At 67.8% G+C, this 20,111-nt stretch overlaps 4 protein-coding genes across 7 annotated transcripts; 3 read left to right on the top strand and 1 right to left on the bottom strand.

Annotated features, from left to right (window-relative positions):
• Nucleotides 1-2,820: 2,820 nt before the first annotated feature.
• On the bottom strand, nucleotides 2,821-4,626 carry GADD45B (growth arrest and DNA damage inducible beta). The gene is made up of 4 exons (XM_069790542.1): nucleotides 4,394-4,626; nucleotides 4,192-4,293; nucleotides 3,644-3,857; nucleotides 2,821-3,505 (listed from the first exon to the last, which is right to left on the bottom strand). The coding sequence occupies exons 1-4, from the start codon at nucleotides 4,429-4,431 to the stop codon at nucleotides 3,392-3,394; spliced, it is 468 nt and encodes a 155-aa protein (XP_069646643.1). The 5' UTR covers nucleotides 4,432-4,626; the 3' UTR covers nucleotides 2,821-3,391.
• Nucleotides 4,627-4,788: 162 nt separating this feature from the next.
• Nucleotides 4,789-7,443, top strand: LOC138686591 (survival motor neuron protein 1-like). 4 transcript variants are annotated; one of them, XM_069790539.1, is made up of 6 exons: nucleotides 4,789-4,880; nucleotides 5,988-6,173; nucleotides 6,274-6,558; nucleotides 6,643-6,768; nucleotides 6,853-6,938; nucleotides 7,204-7,443. In XM_069790539.1, exons 1-5 carry the CDS (start codon nucleotides 4,869-4,871, stop codon nucleotides 6,928-6,930), a joined length of 687 nt encoding a protein of 228 aa, XP_069646640.1. In that variant the 5' UTR covers nucleotides 4,789-4,868; the 3' UTR covers nucleotides 6,931-6,938; nucleotides 7,204-7,443. The 4 variants fall into 4 exon arrangements, with proteins under 4 accessions (XP_069646640.1, XP_069646641.1, XP_069646642.1 ...); XM_069790540.1 differs by having other exon boundaries at nucleotides 4,874-4,900; XM_069790541.1 differs by lacking the exon at nucleotides 4,789-4,880 and adding an exon at nucleotides 5,669-5,780 and having other exon boundaries at nucleotides 6,688-6,768.
• A 41-nt stretch (nucleotides 7,444-7,484) lies between these two features.
• Nucleotides 7,485-9,219, top strand: LOC138686593 (cocaine- and amphetamine-regulated transcript protein-like). The gene is made up of 3 exons (XM_069790543.1): nucleotides 7,485-8,068; nucleotides 8,678-8,761; nucleotides 8,905-9,219. Exons 1-3 carry the CDS (start codon nucleotides 7,937-7,939, stop codon nucleotides 9,010-9,012), a joined length of 324 nt encoding a protein of 107 aa, XP_069646644.1. The 5' UTR covers nucleotides 7,485-7,936; the 3' UTR covers nucleotides 9,013-9,219.
• Nucleotides 9,220-10,597: 1,378 nt separating this feature from the next.
• On the top strand, nucleotides 10,598-19,724 carry MAP1S (microtubule associated protein 1S). Its single transcript, XM_069790536.1, has 7 exons — nucleotides 10,598-10,825; nucleotides 12,621-12,722; nucleotides 13,368-13,450; nucleotides 13,578-13,718; nucleotides 14,233-17,491; nucleotides 17,645-17,862; nucleotides 17,981-19,724. The coding sequence occupies exons 1-7, from the start codon at nucleotides 10,624-10,626 to the stop codon at nucleotides 18,134-18,136; spliced, it is 4,161 nt and encodes a 1,386-aa protein (XP_069646637.1). The 5' UTR covers nucleotides 10,598-10,623; the 3' UTR covers nucleotides 18,137-19,724.
• Nucleotides 19,725-20,111: the final 387 nt, after the last annotated feature.

Raw genomic sequence — 20,111 nt, 5'->3', positions numbered from 1 at the left:
GGTGGGTGACATGTGTGTGCATGTGTCTGCGTGTGCGTGATCCGGCACACGTGTGGGCGGTTCCATGTGTGCTCCGGGGTGGGCTGCGGTTGGAGCTGCGCTGTGGGTGTCCTGCCCGGCTGGGGTGCTGGGGGGGGTGCAGTGCGCCGTGGGGCTGGCTGTGCGCTGCTTGGGGCTGCAGGGAGGGTCCGGGGGGGCTGTCACCCATCCCACCCCCCCCCAAGGCCCCGGGGCCGTGACTCAGCCCGGCCTGACGCACTCATCACACGGGTGGCTGCGCGGCGCGGGCACGGTGTGTCCTCCCCGGTGACACCGGGGGCAGGAATGGCGGCGCTGATGCGGGCCGGGGTCACCGGGGCCTCGTGACCCTCTGCCTCACCAGTGAAATGAGTTTCGGGGAGGCTCAGCCTGCCCTCCGGCCCTTTCCCTCCTAGTTTTCTCTGGGTGCTCCTGGGGACTAACACCCATGGGTGCCCCCAGGCTGGCACATGCTGTGCCGTGCCCCTTGCCAGCAGCCTGGAAGCACAGGGTGAGCTGCAGCCGTGTCCCTCGCTGCTGCTCCTGGGCTCACCCAGAGCACCCCACGCTGTTCCCCACCAGGGATGGACAAGGGGGTCCCTGTGTCGTCCCCCCCCAGACCACCCCCCTCTGGAGCCAGACTCGGTGCTCAGGCTCTTGCTTTCCCAAACTGTGCTCTGAGAGGGGTGACGTGGCCCTTCTGCAGGTGGGGAAACTGAGGCACAGGAGGGTTGCCCTGCCAGGATCGTGGTCAGGTGAGGAAGGCTCAGGGCCGTGACTCACCCCACAGCCCCACAGCTTCCCAGGGTGCCGCTGTCCCTCTGTATTCCCCCACCATTTCCCTCCCCCTGCTTTGGTGGGTGCAGCCTGGGGGAGCTGATGGCTGCAGGCAGATTTCACCCTCTCCCCACTGGGCTGGCTTGTTCCCCCACCCCGAGGGCCAGGGCCTCATCCTGCCCCCACTGAACCAGCCCCATCACCCCCCCTGCTCAGCCCCGGGCTCCAAGCTGAGACCTGCCAGCTCATTGCAGGTGTGGCTGGGGAGACCCGGTGGGGCAGGCTGGGTGGTCCTTTTCTGTGTGTGTCCCCCCCCAGCCCGGCTGCAGGGTGGGGGCCATGGTTTGGGACACCCAGCTCAACCCCATGTGTGGGGGGGTGGGGGTATTGCCCCCACCGAGGGCCTGCCTGGTCCTGTGGGACCCCCCACACTACATTGGGAGGGGGCACCCACTCCCACAGCCCCGAGGATGGCTCCAGCCTGCGACACTGTGGGTGGGAGAAGGGCTGGGACGGGTCCCCAGCTGTCCTGGTGACCTCGGCTGTCACACTCCCACCACAGTCCCTCTGTGCCTCAGTTTCCCCCTGCAGTCAAAGCCCAAAGGGAGGGCGCAGGGCATGTTCCCCAAGACATGAGGCAACCTGGGACAGCCACCACGTCCCCAGCCAGATGGGACGGTCACTGTGTCCCCAAGCAGGCTGGACACCGTGTCCCAGCCGGACAGGATCGCCTTCCCGGCTGAGTCCCAGCTCCCTCCCAGCAGCCCCGTGCTGGCCACGGGGCTGGCACAGATCCCGGCCCTCGGCAGGTCCCCGCGTCCCGGTGGGACGGGGTGTCCCCGGCCACGTGGCTCGGCCAGGGCAGAATCGGGACCGTCACCCCGGGCTGACACCGGTGCACAGAGCGTGGTGCCCAGGGATGTCACGTGTGCATGCGTGCGTGTACATGCGTGTGCGCGCGTGTGAACTGGGGTGGGTGCAGCGGGGGCGAGCGCGGGTGAGCTCAGGTCAGGGCCTGCTCCGACGCGCCAATGCCGGGACGCTCGGAGCAGGGCTGGCAGCTCCCGTGCCGCACCAGGCCCCGGCACGCACACACGTGTGCACATGCATGCGCACACATATACACACATGTGCACACCTCTGTGCACAGGCAGGTGGCTCCTGCCCCCCAGGAGGGGACCTGGGGAGCACCCGGGGGGGGTCGCCACTGCCCACAGAGGGGGGACGCCGCACCCCACCATGCCGGGACGGTGGCACAGGGAGGGCAGCCGCTGCACCCGCAGTTCGCTGCCTCAGTTTCCCCTTCATCATCCCTCTCTCCCTGTCCCCAAATCCAGGCACCCACTTGGCGGGGGTGGGGGCTGTATGTGGCAGAAGAACCCAGGAGTCTGGGCACCCATCTCTGGGGGGGGGGTGTCCTTTAAGAGCACAGGTGCCCACAGTTTGTGGGGCAGGCAGGTGTGGAGATGGTTTATCTGTGCAGGTGGGGTCACACACACCCCCCCCGGGGCTGCAGGAGGAAGAGGCCAGTCAGAGCAGCCCCCCAGCCCCATGGGTATCTGCAGCGCCGAGCACTGTGTGAGTCCTGGCTCCTGGGGGGGCTTGAGGGGGTCTGGGCCCCAGCGGGGCTCAGCCCACGGGCAGTCCTGGTTCCCACGGCCGGGGGGGGGCCGGAGGGAGCTGCGGTTTGGCAGGGGGTTGGTCCCAAAACGCCAGGTCAGCCCCCAGGCTGTGCCTCAGTTTCCCTCGGACATCAGGGCCATGCATGGGGTCCCGACCGCGGGTGGTTTTTTTGTGGAATGACCCTTTTTTGGAGAAAGGGGGTGAGGGGGCTGTGCATGGGTAGGAAATGCCCCAGCCCTGCCCTGAGGGCCCCCCCCCCCCGCAGAACCCCGGGGGGAAGCTGGGAGCGGGGCCGGTGCCAAGCACAGCCCGGGGGGGTCCCTCCCCGAAACCAGCCCGGGAGCCGCTGATCCCGCTCCCCGTGGGAACGGCTCCGGCAGAGCAGAGGAAGGCAGACACCCGTGACTTCAGACATTTTATTGCAAATAATTATTATTTTCGTAAATCGGTATAAGAATAGACTCTGGAATAGATTCAGATCAGGGTCTCCAAGTGGCTTGAGTGCAAAAACCGACACTGGCAGCGCAGGTCCATCGCTGCAGATAATTTATCCCTCGGCAAAAGCAGTTCATTTGCAAAAATCCGTCCCTCTGCAGACCTCGCCTCCGCCGAGTCACAGATGCCAAAAAGAAAACAAAACAGTCTCCATCTCCGCCCTGCAGCGCCCGTCCTGGGGCTCCTCGGTCCCACGGTCCCCGAGGCCAAGCACAACTCCTCGGCACGGCTCCGGTGCGCTCCGGCCAGCGTCCCACCGGGCTGCCGGCACGGCACGGCCGCGGCTCGCCTCCTTCCCATGCCCACCGGTGCGGCCGGGCTGCTCCTTTCTCCTCTCCGGTTAAAAAGAAAAATAAAATCGGTGGGTGTTTGGGTTTGTGTTTTTTAACTGGCCATTTCTCCTTCTTTCTGTTGTTTTAGTTTTTTTTTTTTTCCCCTCCTCCTTCAGATACAGAGCCGGGCATCAGCCGGAACCGGCTCAGCGTTCCTGCAGACAGACGTATGGCACCCACTGGTTCTTGTCGCGACTCTCGGCGCAGTAACTGGCCACCTCTGCCAACCCTTGGCTCTTCCAGGCGTCCGTGTGCGGGTTCTGGGAAGCAAAAACACAAGGTTAGTGCCGCCGTCGCCCCAAACACGTGGCCCTGAGTGTTTGCGTCCCCCTTCCCGTCCTTGGCGCGATGCCCGGCGTGAATCACGGGGCTTGCCAGTGCATCACCGTCCCACTCACCGTGACTAAGAGACAGTGGAGATCGCGGGGCTCGGTGCCCGGCGCGGGTTCGCCCAGGATGGCGGCCAGGCGTTGCATGCCCGAAACGCGCAGTATGTGGATGTCGTTGTCGCAGCAGAAGGCCTGGATGAGGGTGAAGTGGATCTGCAGGGCGATGTCACCTTCGTCCTCCTCATCGGTGGCCAACAAGCACAGCACCACGCTGTCGGGGTCCCTGCGGGCACATGGGGCGTTTAGGGGGGGACCGGACCAGCTCTGGATGGTGCAAACCCCCCCCACCCCGGTACTGTCACACCCGTGGGACACTGACACCCCATGTCACCGGGGCCACCTCCCTGCGTGCACGGAAGGAACGGGGGACAGACCCCCCACCCACAGCACTGCGGCTGCTCCAGGCAGCCCCCCCCCCCCCAAACTCTTTGCTAACTCCACTCCTGGCCAAACACCCCCCCCTTCCCCATGCAAACTCTGCTGTCCGGACTCCCCCGGCACTGACATCTTGCCTTACACCCACCCTACTCGGACAGACCCCCCCCCGGGATACTCACACATTCATCAGCTTGGCGGACTCGTAGACCCCCACCGTCAGCCGGTCCTGCCGCTGCGCTGCCACCAGCACCCGCTCCACCGCCTCGCTCACCGCCTGCATCCTACGGGAGGGAGGGAGCGTAAGAGAACCGGTAAGCAACAGCAACGACAAGAACGATCTCCCCCCCCCACACCCCCTCGACCCGGGGCCGCCGCACTTACTTGCTGCTATCGCAAGGCACCAGCTCCTCCAGGGTCATGGTGCAATTGTAATCCGGGGCGGGAGCCCAGGGGCCGCGGGTTCCGCGGGAGAAGAAGACAAATCCCAAGTGAGATAATCCCGAGAGCGGTGCTGTCGCGGTGCTGTCGCGGTGCTGTCGCGGTGCTGTCGCGGTGCTCGATCCCTTCCAGCCGCAGCTGCAGCGCGATCGCTCTGAGCCCCCGGCGCGCCCGGCGTCGCCTTTTATAGGCTCCCGCCACGGGGCGGGGCGTCACGCGGCGCCCCCTCTTCACTTATTGGTTGATCCGGCACAAAAGGACGGGCGGGCGCTGCGGGGATTGGACGCCGCCGGCGGGTCCCACGTGGGGATGAGCGGGTGAGGGGGGGGAACCCCCGCCCCGGGGCCGTGCGGGGACCGGGGGCTGCACCGGGGGGGGCGGGGGTGTCGGTCTGTGCACCGGGGGGGTCCGACCGTGGATGGCACCGGGGGTTCGTCCATGGACCGGGGGGTCTGTCCGTGCACCGGGGTCTGCAAGGCGGGGGGGGGGGGCTGTCCGTGCACCGGGGGGTCCGTCCATGGACCGGGGGGTCTGTCCGTGCACCGGGGGTCGGTCCGTGCACCGGCGTCTGCAAGGGGGGGGGCGTCTGTCCGTGCACCGGGGGCGGCACCGGGGGTCTGTCAGTGCACCGGGGGGGCCGACCGTGGACCGGGGGCGGCACCGGGGGTCGGTCCGTGCACCGGGGTCTGCAAGGGGGGGTGTCTGTCCGTGCACCGGGGACGGCAGCGGGGGGGGGTCGGGGGGGTCGGTCCGTGCACCGGCACTTGTAACGGCGGGGGGGGTGTCGGTGCGCTCAAACCCGGGGGAAACGGGGACACGCTCTGGGACCTCCGTGCACCGGGCGGGGGGGGGGGCCGGGCCGAGGTCCGGGGCTGGGGCGGGCGGCGGCTGCCACCTGCCGGGGCTGCCCCGCGGCCTTGCACACCCGCCGGGCGGCTCTCCCGGCTGCAGGCGCTCCCGCCGCCCACCCACGGTGCCGGTACCGCCCCCCCCCGCTCCCCCCCCCGCCAGTGTCCCGTCCCCGCCCCGCCGAGAAAGGCCGCAACTCGTTGCACCCATGCACACCTCCGTACCAGCAGGGGGCAGGAGAGGCAGCGGCGGCGCTCTGCCCTCCCGCTCGCTGCCCCATTCGCGCTGCTCTCTGGGAAGTGTAGTCACGGCGCGCCCCGCTCGCCTCCGCAGGGAGGGCGGGGACTACATTACCCAGAGAGCACCGCGCGGGTAGGTAGGCGGGGCGCGGGGAGCTGTGGGCGGGGCGCGGGGCCACGTGTGGACGCGGGGGTGGTGCCGCCCGCACCGGGCCATGGCCGAGAGTGCCCCGGGGCCGCGGGTGGGCACCGGGGCTGTGGGCCACCGAACTGGGGCTGGAGGGTCTGGACGAACCCGGCTCTGGGGGACGGCACCGGCGGCGGGAGGGGAGGGGGGGGGCGGCGGGTCTCGGCGCCCCGGTCCAGCCGGTGTCCGGGATGGGACCGGGATGTTCCGCGGGTGCCCGTGTCCCCGTCCCGCTCCGTGACGTCGCCTTTGCTGCCCGCAGGGTCCCGACCCCGGGACGAGGGGTTCGTCCTCGGGGAAGGCGATGATGCCGGGGGCTGCCCCGTTCCGCTGCCCCCGCACCTCCCTCCCCCGGGACCCCCCGGGCGAGGGGTCGGACGGTGACTCCGAGACCCCCACCTCGAGCGTGATCCCCAGCGAGGAGGAGGAGGAGGAGGAAGGCCACCAGGTGAGCAAGCCGTGTACCCAAACCCCCTGGGATTTGGGGTCCACGCTGTCCCCCTGTGACCCCAGCACCTGACACCCCCTCCCCCCAAATCTCCCTGCAGTGGAGGGTGGGCGACGCCTGCGTCACCACCTGGGCAGGGGACGGGCGGTTGTACCCTGCCCACCTGCGGGCGCTGGACCCCGCCGCCGGCACGTGCTTGGTGGAATTTGACGGCTACGGCAACACCGAGGAGCAGGCGCTGGCCGATCTCTTGTCCCCCCGCCCCGGGGCCTGGGGGTCCCCTGACACCCCGGGGGGTGAGGGTCCCCCCTCATCGTGGGAGCCACCCCCAAGCATGAGGAGGAGGAAGGGCAAGCGGGTGCCCTGCTCCCCCCAGCCCCCTGAGGTGAGTGCCCGCCATCCCCCCAGCCTTGGGGCACCCCGTGCCCCCCCTGTATCTCCCTAAGGGGGCTGTGGGTGCTGCTGGTAGGTGATGCCCCCACCGTGGCCCCCAGCCCCGCTGCACGCCCTGCAGGAGGAAGAGGAGGAGGAGAGCGCCTTGGCCGCGATGCTGATGGCCTGGTACATGAGTGGGTACCACACCGGCTTCTACGTGGTACGTTGGGGGGGGTGAATGGGATGGGCGGGGGGGGAAGGAGAGGGTGTCTCCCCCTGACCCCCCCACTCTTCTGTGCCTCAGGGCCTCCAGGAAGGCCGGGCAGAGGCTGCCAAGCCCCCCCTGAGACCAGGCCGCAGGCAGAAGCCCCCACGCAGCTAGGAGGGCAGGTGGGTTTGAGGACGCTCCGGCACCGGGACCCCCCTCCCTGTGCTCCCAGCAGGGCCCTGCTCTCCCATCACCACCCTGCTCGGGGTGGAGGGGAGGCACGGGGGACCTGGGAGGGCTGCGGGACAGCGGGGGGCCCCACAGGGATGCTGGGGGACCCCATGGGGACACTGGGGGACTTGGTGTGGCTGTGGGACATGGGAATGAGGGGGCTGGGATACCCCATCACCCATTCCCTGCCGCTCACCCGTGTCCGCTCTCCTCCAGCTGGATCCTGTGCCCTGCCAGAGGGGCAGCCGTCGGGCAACACTGCGCTCCTGCTCTCCCCTCACTTGTGGAGGGGTCCCCCCCACGGGGGTCCTGGCTGCAGGGATGGGGGGGAGCAGCCTTTCTCCTCCCTGGCTGGCTCTGCATCAGAGCCCTGGCCCAGGGGGGGCTGCAGCACCCACTTTGTGTCCCCCACCCCCCGTTCCCTCCTTTGGAATAAAGCTGTTTGTGAGACCCGTGTGCCAGCCTGTCTGTGCCGTCCCCGGAGGGACCCTGGGCTCTGCCAGCGCCGCGCCGGCGGGTGAGACGCACCGGGATGAGCCACGCCACAGCCGTGTTTGCTCAGGGAATTGGCAGAGTGGCCTCTGCCTCGCTGCGGGGCTGGGGGGGCTCAGCCCCGGCGGGGGATTCTGCGCCCGCTGGCTCTTGGGCTGCTCTGGCTGGACGTGGCACTGACGTACATCCCGATGGCTCCTTGCCACCGGCTCAGGGCACGTGTGTCCCAGGGGATACATCTCCCGGGAACATGTGTCCCCCATCCAGCTTGATGACAGCATCAAGGTTTGGGGGGACACACACGCACCCGCTAAGCGCCTGCTCCCCATCTGCGTCAGCAGGTGTTTGCCCACGCCGGTGACTGTCGGTGGCTGCGGTGGGGTGGCAGAGGGGGTTATAAAGCCAGCTGAGTCGGGCGCATCTGGGAGCATCCGGAGAAGCATCTGGCACCGGGAGCATGGAAAGCGCCTGGCTCTGCCTGCTCTGCCTGGCCAGCTCTGGCCTCATCCTGCTGGGCTCCACAGAGCCAGTGCTGGGGCTCCAGCCGGGCAAGAGCCTGCCCGGGCAGAGCCAGGAGGAGACGGAGCTGGTAAGAGGCTGGGGAGTGGTGTCTGGGGGGGGACAGGACCCCCAGCAGCCCCCATGTGGCTCTGGGGCACCTTGGGGTACTCATGCTCCCATTGCCCCAGTTTGGGGGCTGGTTCTGGCCATGCTGGGGCATTGGGGAGGGGGAGACCAAGACCTCGCCACTGGTTTTCTGCTGCTGCTCTTGAGCACTTATGGGGGGGATCCTCGAAGCAGCTCCCCCGGGGGCAGCGGGGCCATCCCATGGCATGTGGCAATTTGTAGCTTTTTCCTGGTTTTCCCTCCACATCCTGCCCCAACGGGCTGCCCTGGCTCAAGTGTGGTGAAGGGAGATGCTGTGCCGGGTGGGAGAAGGTGGTGGGTGCCAGGGAGGGGACATGGGGCTGCACCCAGGGGGCGTGGGATGCACCCTACCACTCCGAGACCCCTGATCCTGCCCCAGCCGTGATTCCTCCCCCTGGCAGGGACTGAGCCTGAGCCAGGCGCAGGGGGTCTGGAGTGGTGATTGTACCCCAGGGTGCAACCTGTGGGACTGGGTGCTCTTCATGGGTGGGACAGGATCTGGCACTGGTATCCTGGGGGGCTTGGGGTGACAGGGTGCTGTCTGCGGCAGGTCGAGGCGCTGCAGGAGGTGCTGGAGAAGCTCGGGAGCAGGGAGCTGCCGGCGGTGGAGAAGAGGCTGAGCTGGGTGCCCTTGGTACGGCCGGGGTGGGGGGTGCTCAGCCCTGGGTGCTCAGGCTGGCACCGGAGCTGGACCCTTTGGGTGCTGGTCGTGGGGGGTCCAGCCCTGGGGGGGTCTGGGCTGGCCGAGCTCCAGGGCTGACGGGTGCTGTCCTGCAGTGCGAGCCTGGGGACCCCTGCGCGGTGCGGAGGGGGGCACGCATCGGGAAGCTCTGCAGCTGCCCCCGCGGCACCGCCTGCAACTTGTTCATCCTCAAGTGCTCCTAAGGGATCGAGGACACCGGGAACACCACCAGCCGCCAGGATGCTGCTGGCCCAGGCTGTGCCCCATGCAGCGGAGGGGCAGCCGTGGGCCCCTGGCCCCCTCCCCGCACCGGGACATGCCTGGATGTGCCTGTACAGCACCCTTGGGTGCCCTGGCCCATGGGGCTGTGGGTGTCCAGGGCCAGAGTCACATTAAACGACTTGGATTCACGCCTGCTGCCTGCTTCTTGGGGGATTCTGGGGGGCCAGCACCCTTCTGCTGCTGGGCACGGGTCCTGGGGTGCTGGGCAGGGTGGGTGGGTGGGGTCCCATCCTGCTGCAGGCCTGTGTGGGGCATCCGAGGCTGGGGTGGGATGCATGGCGGGGGAGCGGGGGGGACACGACATTGCCGGGGTGGGCTGGGGGCTGACGGCTGGGTCCGGGGGGGCTCTTGTGGTCACGGCCCTGGTTATTCCTGATCCACCAGAGGCTGATGGGTGGAGAAGCAGTTTGAGAAGAGAGGCTGAGGACAGGGGGACGCGAGGGGCCTACATGGACCAGCCCCCCCATCCTGCATCGTACGTAGCGCGTCGCCCAGGCCCTGCGCTGCATTGCACCGCACAGCCCCGGGCTGGCCCGCGGCCGCTCGGTCCTGCAGCCGTTGCACTGCGTTCCCTGCACAGCCCCTGCGCTGCACCCTGCTGCGCTGCACCCCCTGGGCACAACATGGCCTCGTGCTGCACGGCCTCGGTACTGTGCTGTGCACCCCAGTACTGTGCTCTGCACCCCAGTATTGTGCTGTGCACCCTGGTACTGCACTGTGTACCCCAGTACTGTGCTGTGCACCCCAGCACTGTGCTATGCGCACCAGTACTGTGCTGTGCACCCCAGTATTGCTCTGTCCACCCCAATACTGCGCTGTGCACCCTGGTACTGTGCTGTGTACTCCGGTACTGTGCTGTGTACCCCAGTATTGCTCTGTGCACCCCGGTACTGCGTTCTGCACCCCAGTACTGTGCTGTGCACCCCAGTATTGTGCTGTGCACCCCGGTACTGCAGCGTGCACACCAGTCCTGCGCTGTGCACACCAGTATTGCTCTGTGCACCCTGGTACTGCAGCGTGCACACTGGTACTGCACTCTGCACCCCAGTATTGCTCTGTGCACCTCGGTACTGCGTTCTGCACCCCAGTACTGTGCTGTGCACACCAGTATTGCTCTGTGCACCCCGGTATTGTACTGTGCATCCCGGTACTGCGCTCTGCACCCCAGTATTATGCTGTGCACCCCGGTCCTGCGCTGTGCACCCCAGTATTGCTCTGTGCACCCCGGTACCGCATCACCCGGTGCGGCCTGCACCCCCCCCCCTCCTTGCCCTGCCCTGCCCCGCCCTGCGCGGTCGACCGGACCCCATCCCCGGCGGCCCCACCCCGCCGTTGCCCCTTTAAGACCACCCCGCCCGCCGCCGCCGCCGCCTCTCCCTCCCCTCCCCTCCCCTCCCTTTCCCCGCCGCTCTCCCCCATTGGCCGGCGGTGACATCAGTGGTGGCGGGGGCGGGGGCGGGGGCTTGGGGGCGGTGACGCAGCGGGGGCGTGGCCGCGGCCCGGCGCGGCGCGGCGGGCGGGGGGCGCCGAAGATGGCGGCGGCGGCGGCGGCGGCGGCGCGGGCCGCGGGGGCTGCGGAGGAAGCGGGCCGGGCGGTGCCGGCGGCGACGGCGATTCCGGTTCCTCCTCCCGGCCCCGCCGCGGGACCGCGCCGTTACTCGCTGCTGGCCATCGTGGGTGGCGGCTGCCACCGGCCCGGCCTGCTGGCCGCCGCGCTGCAGCAGCTGGAGCGAGGTGAGCCCGCGGGGCGCGGTGGCGGCCGCGGTGGTCCCGGTGCTGCCCCGGTGTCGGGGCCCGTGGGACTGGCCCTCACCCGTGCAGGATGCTCTGGGCTCTGCCCTTCTCCTGCACCGCGTCCCCCGTCCCCCCCCACCCCGGATCCGCCCACCCCGGAGCTACCCCGGGGTCTGACACCCCCCCGCCCCGGTCCCCGGGGTCTGACCCCCCACCCGGGCCCTCCCGGTTCTCCCCCTCCTGCCCCAGGTCTCCAGCATCTGGACCCCCAAGCTCTGCTCCCTCCCCAGCCCCAGACCCCCCAGGATTTGCCCCCCCAGGATCTGCCCCCTTTCTTGCCCCAGGTCTCCAGGATCTGCCCCCCAGCATCTGCCCCCTCTCTTGCCCCAGACCCCCAGGATGTGTCCCCCAGGATCTGCCTCATCTCCTGCCCCAGACCCCCCAGGATCTGCCCCCTCTCTCACCCCAGACCCCCAGGATCTGCCCCCTCTCTCGCCCCAGACCCCCAGGATCTGCCCCATCTCCTGCCCCAGACCCCCCAGGATCTGCCTCATCTCCTGCCCCAGACCCCCCAGGATCTGTCCCCCCCGCTCAAGTGCTGCTGCCCCCCCCGCCCCCATGACCTGCCCCCCTGGACCTTAGGGATCTGCCCCCTCTCCCCCAGGGTCTATCCCCAAGCTCTGGGGCTGCGGGTGGACCCCTGAGACCTGTCCCCTCCACTTGTCACCACCTGGGACCTTGGCCCACGCAGCTGTGGGGGCCAGAGGCTGGGCGGGGGGGGGGGATGCTGGGCTCACCCGGGGCGAGGGGCCGTGCTGCAGGGACCCCCTTCAGCCCCTGCTCCCATCTCGTGTTCCTGGCCCTCCCTGAGCTGTGGCTGGAGCTGGGGGGGGCCTCAGGCCGTGGCATCGGAGCAGCCCTGCGCTGGAGCAGGTCCCCCAAATCACGGGACACCCACACACGTGTTGCCACAACTGCCCCATTGTGTGTACCCCCCACCCCACACTCGTGGGACCCAGCACCCTACGAGGGCAGGACTGAACCCCGCTGGCCCCAAGCAGCGAAACCGCCCAAAAACGGCCCCAGCCTTCGCCCGGCGCCTTGTGCAAAATTTGTGCAACCCCCCCAGGGCCGCCTTGCGCCGAGGCCCGGCTGTCTTACGCCATCGTCCGCCGGTTTGCTGGGCCGTTAGTGGAGAGTGGTTGCGGCCACACTGGTCGGCTGCTGCGGTGGGGGGCTGGCAGCCCCCCTATGAATCCCCTGGGGGGGTCCTGAAGGGGTTGTGGGTGTTTTGGGGCTGTGCCTTGGGGGTTCCTGATCCTGCTCTGGGACCCGGGAACACCCATGTCGGTGCCGGCGGGAGCACCCTGTGTGCCGAATCCTCCAGCACCGTTAATTCCTTTAATTGCCACCTTTGAAGAGGTGCCGGCAAGGTGCGCCTATCGCCCCGGGGGCCGGGGTTTTGGGTTGGCAGAGCTGGTGCTGCCGTGAGTCACCGCACAAGGTGCTCGCCTGCCGGGCAGCTGATCGATGCATCGGCCTCATGCTGGGGTCCGGCTGGGCTTGGGGACCCACTGGGGTCACCCCAAAAGCCACCGGGCCGGCACGGCTGTGTCTTGGGGCAAGGTAAGAGGGGGGACCAGGGTGCATGGTGGGGGATACAGTCCCCACCATGCTGCTTCTTGCATAAACCAGTGTCATGTGGGTGCTGCGATGTCGGGGCACGGTGCTGGTGGGTGCTATTGGGGCTGACCCCCCACCCCCCGCTATTTTTGTGTCCCCCTCCTCTCTAAAGGAATCCGCTCTTGGGACATCGACCTCTCTTCTTGCAACTTGGATGAGCAGCTGAAGCTCTTCGTGTCCCGTCACTCAGCCACTTTCTCCAGCATCGTGAAAGGTAAAAGAGGGGGCCATGCAATGCCCCCAGCTGGTATTTAATTTGTGGGGTGTGGGAAACCCTCCCCACTACAGCCGGGGGGGGCGGCAGGGAGGGACTCGCACGGATGTGGATGTGCGAGTCCCTCCCCACCGGACCCCTCCCCGCCGCCCCCCCGGCCATTGCGGGAACAGGCTTTGCTTTGTGGGCCCCCCCCCGCTGCCATGGCCAAGCCCTGTGATCCCCCACGTGAGAAACTGCTTCCTTCGCCCGTCCTGGGGCAGGATGTGATTTCCCACGGAAAGAAGGGAAAGAAGATGGAGCCGGGGATGCCGGGGCCGCTCTGGTGCCTGTTCCGTGCTGCGGTGCTTGGTGGGGGGGCATAAGGTGCTCCTCCAGCCTGACCCCCCAGCTTTTTCCTCCCCTCCCTGCAGCAGGAAGGACACGGGAAATGTGTCCTTCAGCTCAGCGGATCCACTGGCCTCCACGGTGTCCGGGATTGGGACAGTGGCTGTCCCTCTTCCGCGGGGGAAGTGGGCAGGCGCTGGCCCTGCTGCCGTGCGTTGTCGTTCCCCCTCCCAATCCCATCCCCATGGGACGAGGCCAAACTGGGGTGCAGCCCCATCATTTTGGGGAGGGCGGGTGTCAGCCCTTGGCTCCCTGCAGGTCAGCGGACCCTCCACCACCGGGGAGATGTGCTGGAGACCCTGGTGCTGCTCAACCCTTCCGACAAGTCCCTGTGTGACGAGGTGAGCTGGAGGGGGGCCGGGGGGCGTGACTGTGGCCCCTTCAGAGCCGCTGGCAGGGGGGTGCCATGGCATGGAGCCCATTGGCATCCTCATGTCCCCTCCGTCCTCGTGTCCCTTCCATCCTCAGCTGCGAAACCTCATCACGGATGTGTCGCAGCACAAGCTGCTGGTGTTCGCGGGGCCCTGCGTGGAGGAGACGGGGGAGCTGATGCTGCAGACGGGCTGTTTCTCCCTGCGGGACTTCATCCAGATCTTCACGGACAAGGAGGTGCGGTGCCAGGGACCCCCAGAAAGGAAGCTGCCTGCTCCTGCCAGCTCCCAGGCCTGGCTGCTGATGAGCAGGGATGGCGGGGGGGGGGGGCCGTGGGCCGGCACTGCCGGAGCGACTGTCTGCTCACGTTCTCCGGCGTCTCGGCAGGGAGCTGGGCATGGCGGCAGCGCGAGCGGGAGGCTGGCCCAGCTGTCTGCTCTGCAGGCAGCCGCGCCGGCACATCCCTCCCGCCACAGGGCTTGGGGAGGGGGGGGGAGATCGGCTGCATCCTGGCCCTGAGCCGCAGCTGGGGGGGTGTGTAAATCAGGGACCGGCTCCCCCACCCCGGGCATCATGCTGGTGGCCAGCACCAGGTGTGGGGAGTGGGATGGGCCTGCAGGAGCCCCTGGGGAAGGGGTGCCCTGTGCTTGCCCGGGGCGGGGGCTCGGGCAGGGCACCCCCAGGCTGCCACGTCTCTGGCCCTGGGTGCTCTGTCCCACCTGAAGCTCTGGCTGGCCCTGTCCCCTCGCAGGTAGGGGAGATCCTGAGCTCCGCAGACCCCTCAGCCAAGGCCAGGCTGACCATCAGCTGCCCCGACTTTGGGGAGTGGAGGGACTCGGGTTTGGACCACCACAACCTCCAGGACTTCATCGAGCTGCGCTACAACCCGGGCTGCATCCTGCCGGAGATGGAGGGGCTGGAGGAGTTCATGGAGTACCTCTCGGAGTCGCTGGAGCCCCAGTCCCCCTTTGACCTCCTCGAGCCCCCCACCATGGTCGGCTTCCTCAAACTCTCCAAGCCCTGCTGCTATATCTTCCCGGGCGGGAGAGGGGACTCGGCTTTCTTTGCCGTCAACGGCTTCAACGTTCTGGTCAACGGAGGCTCCAACCCCAAGTCATCCTTTTGGAAGCTGGTCCGGCACCTGGACCGCATCGACTCCATCCTGGTGACACATGCGGGCACAGACAGCCTGCCCGGCGTCAACAGCCTGCTGCAGAGAAAGCTGGCTGAGCTGGAGGAGGATCCGTCCCAAGGCTCGCAGGGCAACGGGGACTGGGCAAAGAACCTCATCTCCCCAGAACTGGGTGTCGTTTTCCTCAACGCCTCCGAGAAGCTGAAGGACATCGAGGGCAACTCCCGGGTGCTGAAGAGCTGCGATGAGGCTGCCCTGACCTTGCACTACCTGGAGAAGTTGGGCATCCGTCCCAACCCGCTGGCCCGGGACAGCGGACCCCGCGCGGAACCCACCGTCCTCTTCCAGAAGATGGGAGTGGGCCGGTTGGACATGTATGTCCTGAACCCCGTGAAAGGCACCAAGGAGCTGGAGTTTCTCCTGCAGCAGTGGTCGGGCAACAGCTACCCCAAGGAGCAGGATTTGCCCCTGCAGTGCCTGACCTCCGTCTGCGCCCTGCTCGTCTGGCACCCCGTCAGCCCCTCGGAGAAGATCATCCGGGTCCTCTTCCCTGGCTGCACCCCCCAGGGCCGCATCCTGGAGGGGCTGGAGAAGGTGAAACACCTGGAGTTCCTCAAGCATCCCGTGGTCACCAAGAATGACTTGAAAGGGCCGTCCGTGCCCCAGCCTGAGAAACCACTCAAGCAAAGGAGGGCAGAGAGCAAGGAGAGCCTGAAGTCGGCATCCAAGCTCAGCTTGGTGGACACCGGGGCACCGGCGCCGAAGGAGAAGGCTCCATCAAAGGTGGAGAGGAAGGACATGAAGGTAGGGACCAAGGAGAAGCCAAAATCCCTGGGGGAGACGGCCAGAGCGGGGTCAGAAGAGGAGAAAGCCAAGGATGCTCGGGCCAAGCTAGACTCTTCGATGGAGAAGCTGAAGGTGGACGCAAAGACAAAGCCAAGCAAGGAGAAAGCGGTGCCCAAGAAGGAGCCTGTCCCCCGGAAAGAGGAGAAGAAGCCGCTGAAGAAGGACGAGGGGGCCGAGGTGAAGGGGGAGGCCAAGAAGGAGGTGAAGGTGGTGAAGAAGGAGGTGAAGGCTGAGACGCTGCGGAAGGACACGAAGGAGAGCAAGGCAGAGGCCAAGACTTCTGCCAAGACCCTGGTCCGGAAAACGCCGGTCCCAGAGACCCGCAAACTCCCGGCCAAGGCCGGCAGCATCAAGAAACCGCCCCTCAAGAAGGAGCCAGAGAAGCCCAAGGCCAAAACCCCCCGGGAGGCAGGTGGCAGGAAGGAGCCGGGGACATCAGATGGCTCCAAGTCCTCCTCCCCTGAGGACATGCTGCCGGAGGCCGAGCGAGGCCGGGGGGCTGCCTCGCTGGGGGCCAGCGGGAGGAGGAGGAAGGAGGAATCGACGGACGAGGGCATCACCACAGCCGAGAGCGAGCTGGAGCCCTCGCCGCTGGAGAACGGGGGGGCTGGGGAGCCGTCGGGACCTGGGGACTCATCCTGCCTGGAAAATGGTCTGGAGGACCCCGACAGCCCCCAGCGTTTCCGCTACCTGGAGAGCAGCCCTTTGAGAGCCGTCTGTCCCCCCTCGCCCCTGGCCAAGACCCCCAAGAGCGACCGCAGCGTCAACTTCGACCTGACGCCCACCGGGATGCTCAACCACGGCCCCGAGGGCGGCGAGGATGCCTGCGGCAGCTCCGAGGAGAAAACCCTGGAGATGATGTCTCCAGCCAGCTCGGGGCCGGCCAGCGCCGGGCACACTCCCTTCCACCAGTCACCAGTGGACGATGGCACGGAGGAGCCGGGTGCCGGCACCAACCGGGCCCCAAACCCTTGGCCGCCGGCCGGGGGCAAAGCCTCGCAGGACGGCTCCGGCTCCTCGCAGGAGAAGCAGGCGGGCTGCCTCTCCCTCAGCCCCTTCAAGGACGACGTCCCCGACGTGTCCCCCACCATCACCACCCCCTCGCTGCCGGCCGAGGTGGGCTCCCCGCATTCCACCGAGGTGGACGAGTCGCTCTCGGTCTCCTTCGAGCAGGTGCTGCCACCCGTCAGCGAGTCCCCACCGGAGGAGGGCAGGCGGTCCCGGGGGACCGGGGGGACGCCGGAGCCGGAGGCCACCAAAGGCGGGTTGTCGCTGCCGCTGCGGCCGTGCCACCACCCGCCGCGGGCTGACGGTGATGCGGTGACGCGGCCCGGTCGCCGCTCCGACTCGCCCCACGATGTGGACCTCTGCTTGGTGTCACCCTGCGAGTTCGAGCATCCCAAATCGGAGCGGTCACCTTCAGCCGCCGCCAGCCCCCGGGAGCTGTCGGACAGCGACCCGTCGCAGGAGCTGGTGCAGCGCCGGGGCCGGCCCCGCCAGCCGGTGGGCGAGACACCCCCCACCTCTGTCAGCGAGTCGCTGCCCACCCTCTCCGACTCCGACGTCCCTCCGGCCACCGAGGACTGCCCCTCCATCCTGGCCGACGGGCTGGAGTCAGATGAGGACTCGGAGCAGCCCACCCGCGGCACGGCCAGGGCCCGTGACCCGCTGCCGGCCCCCATGAAGGACCCCTGCCCCATCCCCGCCCAGCCCGGTATCTGCATGGTGGACCCCGAGGCGCTGCCGGCCGAGCAGACCCGCGCCGGGAAGAAGGAGCCCTCCGGCAAGGTGAAGAGGACCCCGTCCCGCGTGGGCTCGGCACCCGCTGCTTCAAGGGCTGAGCCCCCCCGGCACCCCACCTCCACCCCCAAGGCCAGGTGTCCCACCAGCTCGGCCCGTGACGTTGGGGACAAAGCCAGGCTGTCCCTTGGGGACAAGAAGGGACCCTCCGGCGGGGACGCCCGCACCCTGGGGACCACCCGCGGCGCTGGAGCCCGGCCGCTGGCGGGAGCTGGCAGGGCATCGCCGGCAGGTACGGGGATGGGGATGGGATGTGGGCGCTGCCGGCTCCGGTGTCGCCGTGCTAGAGCGGCTCGGAGGCACCGCTGGTGCCGTGCAATGGGTTTGGGGGGGGCGGGGGGTTTGGGGGCTGCCGCTCACAGCTCCTGTACTCCTGTGCTGGCAGGCACACGGGCTGCGGCCCCCCCTGGCCCCCCCGTCTACGTGGACCTGGCATACCTGCCCGGCTCCTGGAGCGCCCGGACGGTGGACGAGGAGTTTTTCCGGCGCGTCCGTTCCCTCTGCTATGTGGTCAGCGGTGATGACCACCTGAAGGAGGGCGTCCTGCGGTCCCTCCTCGACGCCCTGCTTGCCGGCAAGCACCAGTGGGGCACCGACATCCAGGTGAGACCCCCACCCTTTGCTCCCCGGATACCCGGAGCAGTGGGATCAGCCCCTTCCCGGTACTGGGGGGTGTGGGGGTGTGGGTCGCGGTGATGCGATGAGGTGGGTGTCTTTGCAGGTGACCTTGATCCCCACCTTTGACTCGCTGGTGATGCACGAGTGGTACCAGGAGACCCACGACCGGCAGCAGGAGCTGGGCATCACGGTGCTGGGCAGCAACAGCACCGTGGCCATGCAGGATGAGACCTTCCCTGCCTGCAAGGTGGAGTTCTGAAAGGGGGGGGGTGGGCTGCGGCGTGGCCTTCATCCCCACCTTCCTCTGCCTCTGTCAGCCCCCCCCTCTCCCTCCCTCCGCACCCGGTGACTCAGGGCTGCGCCAGCCCCCGGCTACTGTGGCTCGGAGGGGAGGGAGAGGGGGTTCTGCTGGGGGGGGGAGATGGGGTCGTTCTCCCCCCCCAGGACTGGCAGGGGCTCTCCGGGGACCCCGAGCCCACAGCACCCACACGCCGCACCCTCACACGCCGCGTGGTTCCCGCATGCCCACGCCGGAGCCGTGCACTCCTCGCTCTGCACCCACCGCCGTCCTGGGGAGGGGGGGAATGGTGAGGGACCAACCGGGGACAGGGTGACCACCCTGCCTTTTGGGGGGGGCAGGATCTGTTGTCCCCCCCCCTACATCCAGCAGCGGTGCTGAGCCATTTCCCGGGGAGGAGGCAGTGAGCCCCAGCTGTGCTCGATTTAACAGGGTAAATTTTGTTGTTTTGCTGTTCCTACCCCCTCCCTGGACAAGCCACTACTGCCAACCCCCCACCACCCCAGTACCCGCAGCCCTGGCCCTCGGGGGGGGGGGGGGGCTGGGTCACCTTCCTGGGGGGCACAGGGCTGGTGGGACAATCTTGGCCACCCCAGGGTGGGGGTCCCATCCCCGTGGGGCAGCGCCAGGGCTTGTGCCCAGGCTCGGGGGGCTGCGATGGCTGCTCCTCCGGCACTACAGCCATGGGCTTTGTCCCTGGCACTGTCGTCGTCCCCCTTCCCAGTCATGGCCAGACCCCGTGGCCACCGAGAGCGGTTTTGTGTCGTCGTGTGTGTCCCCCCCGTCATGTACAGCAGCTGGGGGGGGCTTTCCTCTCCATCGGGCTGAGACCTGGCAGCTTGCTGCACTGATGGCTCTTCCCTCCCCAGCAGCAGGGGCTGCGGGGCCTGACCCTGCACCCCAGCTGGTGGGGCGGGGGGGGGGACACAACTGGGGAAGGCAGCTTTCCCCCCCCATCATCCACCCCCAAGCCCTCGAGTTGCTGGAAGGCTGTTAAGAAACCAAATGTCACGTGCAATTTTTAAGGGGTTTTGTGAGTGGAGAGCGGGGACGGATGGGCTGGGGGGGGGGTGCAGGATCTGCCCGCCCTGGCTGGGGCAAACACTAACCCATTTTGTAGGAGGCTCCTCGCTGGCTCTTTTTGTAATGACTTTTTAAGAAAAAAAGAAGAGAAAAAAAAAAAAGAAAGAAAGAAAACAAACAAAAGCAAAAACTGAACAAAACCAAACCTGGTCTGGAGGGAGGTTATTTATCTGTGGACTCCCCCCCAGCCCCCCCATGCCATCCCGGGCACCAGCTTGCAGCCGTGGGGGCTTTTACCTTGGATTGTATTGTCCTACGTGTTCGGGGAGGGGGGGGACTGAATGTTTCACCTGTAGTGCTTTATATATTTTTTCTTAGCTGGAAGCTGGTTTGGAGGTTGGGGGGGGGGGGAATTGTAGCCCCCCCAGCCCCTGCCCACGGACGCCGGCACGCTCCCCGTCTTGCACGCCACGTTCCCGTTTGGCAAATGTGTTGAAAATGAGCATTAAAGAGAGGATAGCTCCCGGCTGCTCTCTGCCTCCTGTGTTTGGGGGGCTCCCCTGGTCCTTGCGGGGGGGGGGGGCTGTGTGCCACTGTGGGGTCCTGGGATGCTGCAGGGTGGTTTGGGGAGGGGGGGGGCAGTGAAGGCTCAGTTGGGCTCAGCCCTTGGGGTGTGCGGGGTGCTCTGGGGCTGCATCCTACGGTCGGAGGGGGAGCTGGGGGGGGTCCAGGACATTACCCTGGCGGGGTTGGAGACGGGCTGGATGGGGGGGTGGCTGCACGGTGGGGCTGAGCGGGGCTGGTGCACCAGCACGGCTGAGGATGCTGAGGATGGATGCGGGGTTGCCATGACAACTGCATCCCCATCCCCGCCGCCCCCGGCCCGTGGAGGAGGGGGCTGCAGCGCTCTGTC

Source organism: Haliaeetus albicilla, chromosome 8 (assembly GCF_947461875.1).
Source record: "Haliaeetus albicilla chromosome 8, bHalAlb1.1, whole genome shotgun sequence".
NCBI lineage: Eukaryota > Metazoa > Chordata > Aves > Accipitriformes > Accipitridae > Haliaeetus > Haliaeetus albicilla.
Note: the sequence above shows the minus strand (reverse complement) of the source record. Positions and strands in the feature narration are given on the sequence as shown.

Coding starts and splice junctions, on each gene's coding strand:
- MAP1S (XM_069790536.1), top strand. CDS start 10,624: ATGGCGGCGGCGGCGGCGGCGGCGGCGCGGGCCGCGGGGGCTGCGGAG. Junction 13,451..13,577: donor ACAAGTCCCTGTGTGACGAG/GTGAGCTGGAGG, acceptor TTCCATCCTCAG/CTGCGAAACCTCATCACGGA. Junction 17,863..17,980: donor AGTGGGGCACCGACATCCAG/GTGAGACCCCCA, acceptor GTGTCTTTGCAG/GTGACCTTGATCCCCACCTT.
- LOC138686593 (XM_069790543.1), top strand. CDS start 7,937: ATGGAAAGCGCCTGGCTCTGCCTGCTCTGCCTGGCCAGCTCTGGCCTC. Junction 8,069..8,677: donor GCCAGGAGGAGACGGAGCTG/GTAAGAGGCTGG, acceptor TGTCTGCGGCAG/GTCGAGGCGCTGCAGGAGGT. Junction 8,762..8,904: donor GGCTGAGCTGGGTGCCCTTG/GTACGGCCGGGG, acceptor GCTGTCCTGCAG/TGCGAGCCTGGGGACCCCTG.
- LOC138686591 (XM_069790538.1), top strand. CDS start 5,754: ATGGCCGAGAGTGCCCCGGGGCCGCGG. Junction 6,174..6,273: donor AGGAGGAGGAAGGCCACCAG/GTGAGCAAGCCG, acceptor ATCTCCCTGCAG/TGGAGGGTGGGCGACGCCTG. Junction 6,769..6,852: donor ACCACACCGGCTTCTACGTG/GTACGTTGGGGG, acceptor TCTGTGCCTCAG/GGCCTCCAGGAAGGCCGGGC.
- GADD45B (XM_069790542.1), bottom strand. CDS start 4,431: ATGACCCTGGAGGAGCTGGTGCCTTGCGATAGCAGCAA. Junction 4,294..4,393: donor GTGCCTTGCGATAGCAGCAA/GTAAGTGCGGCG, acceptor TCCCTCCCGTAG/GATGCAGGCGGTGAGCGAGG. Junction 3,858..4,191: donor TCCGCCAAGCTGATGAATGT/GTGAGTATCCCG, acceptor ATGTGCCCGCAG/GGACCCCGACAGCGTGGTGC.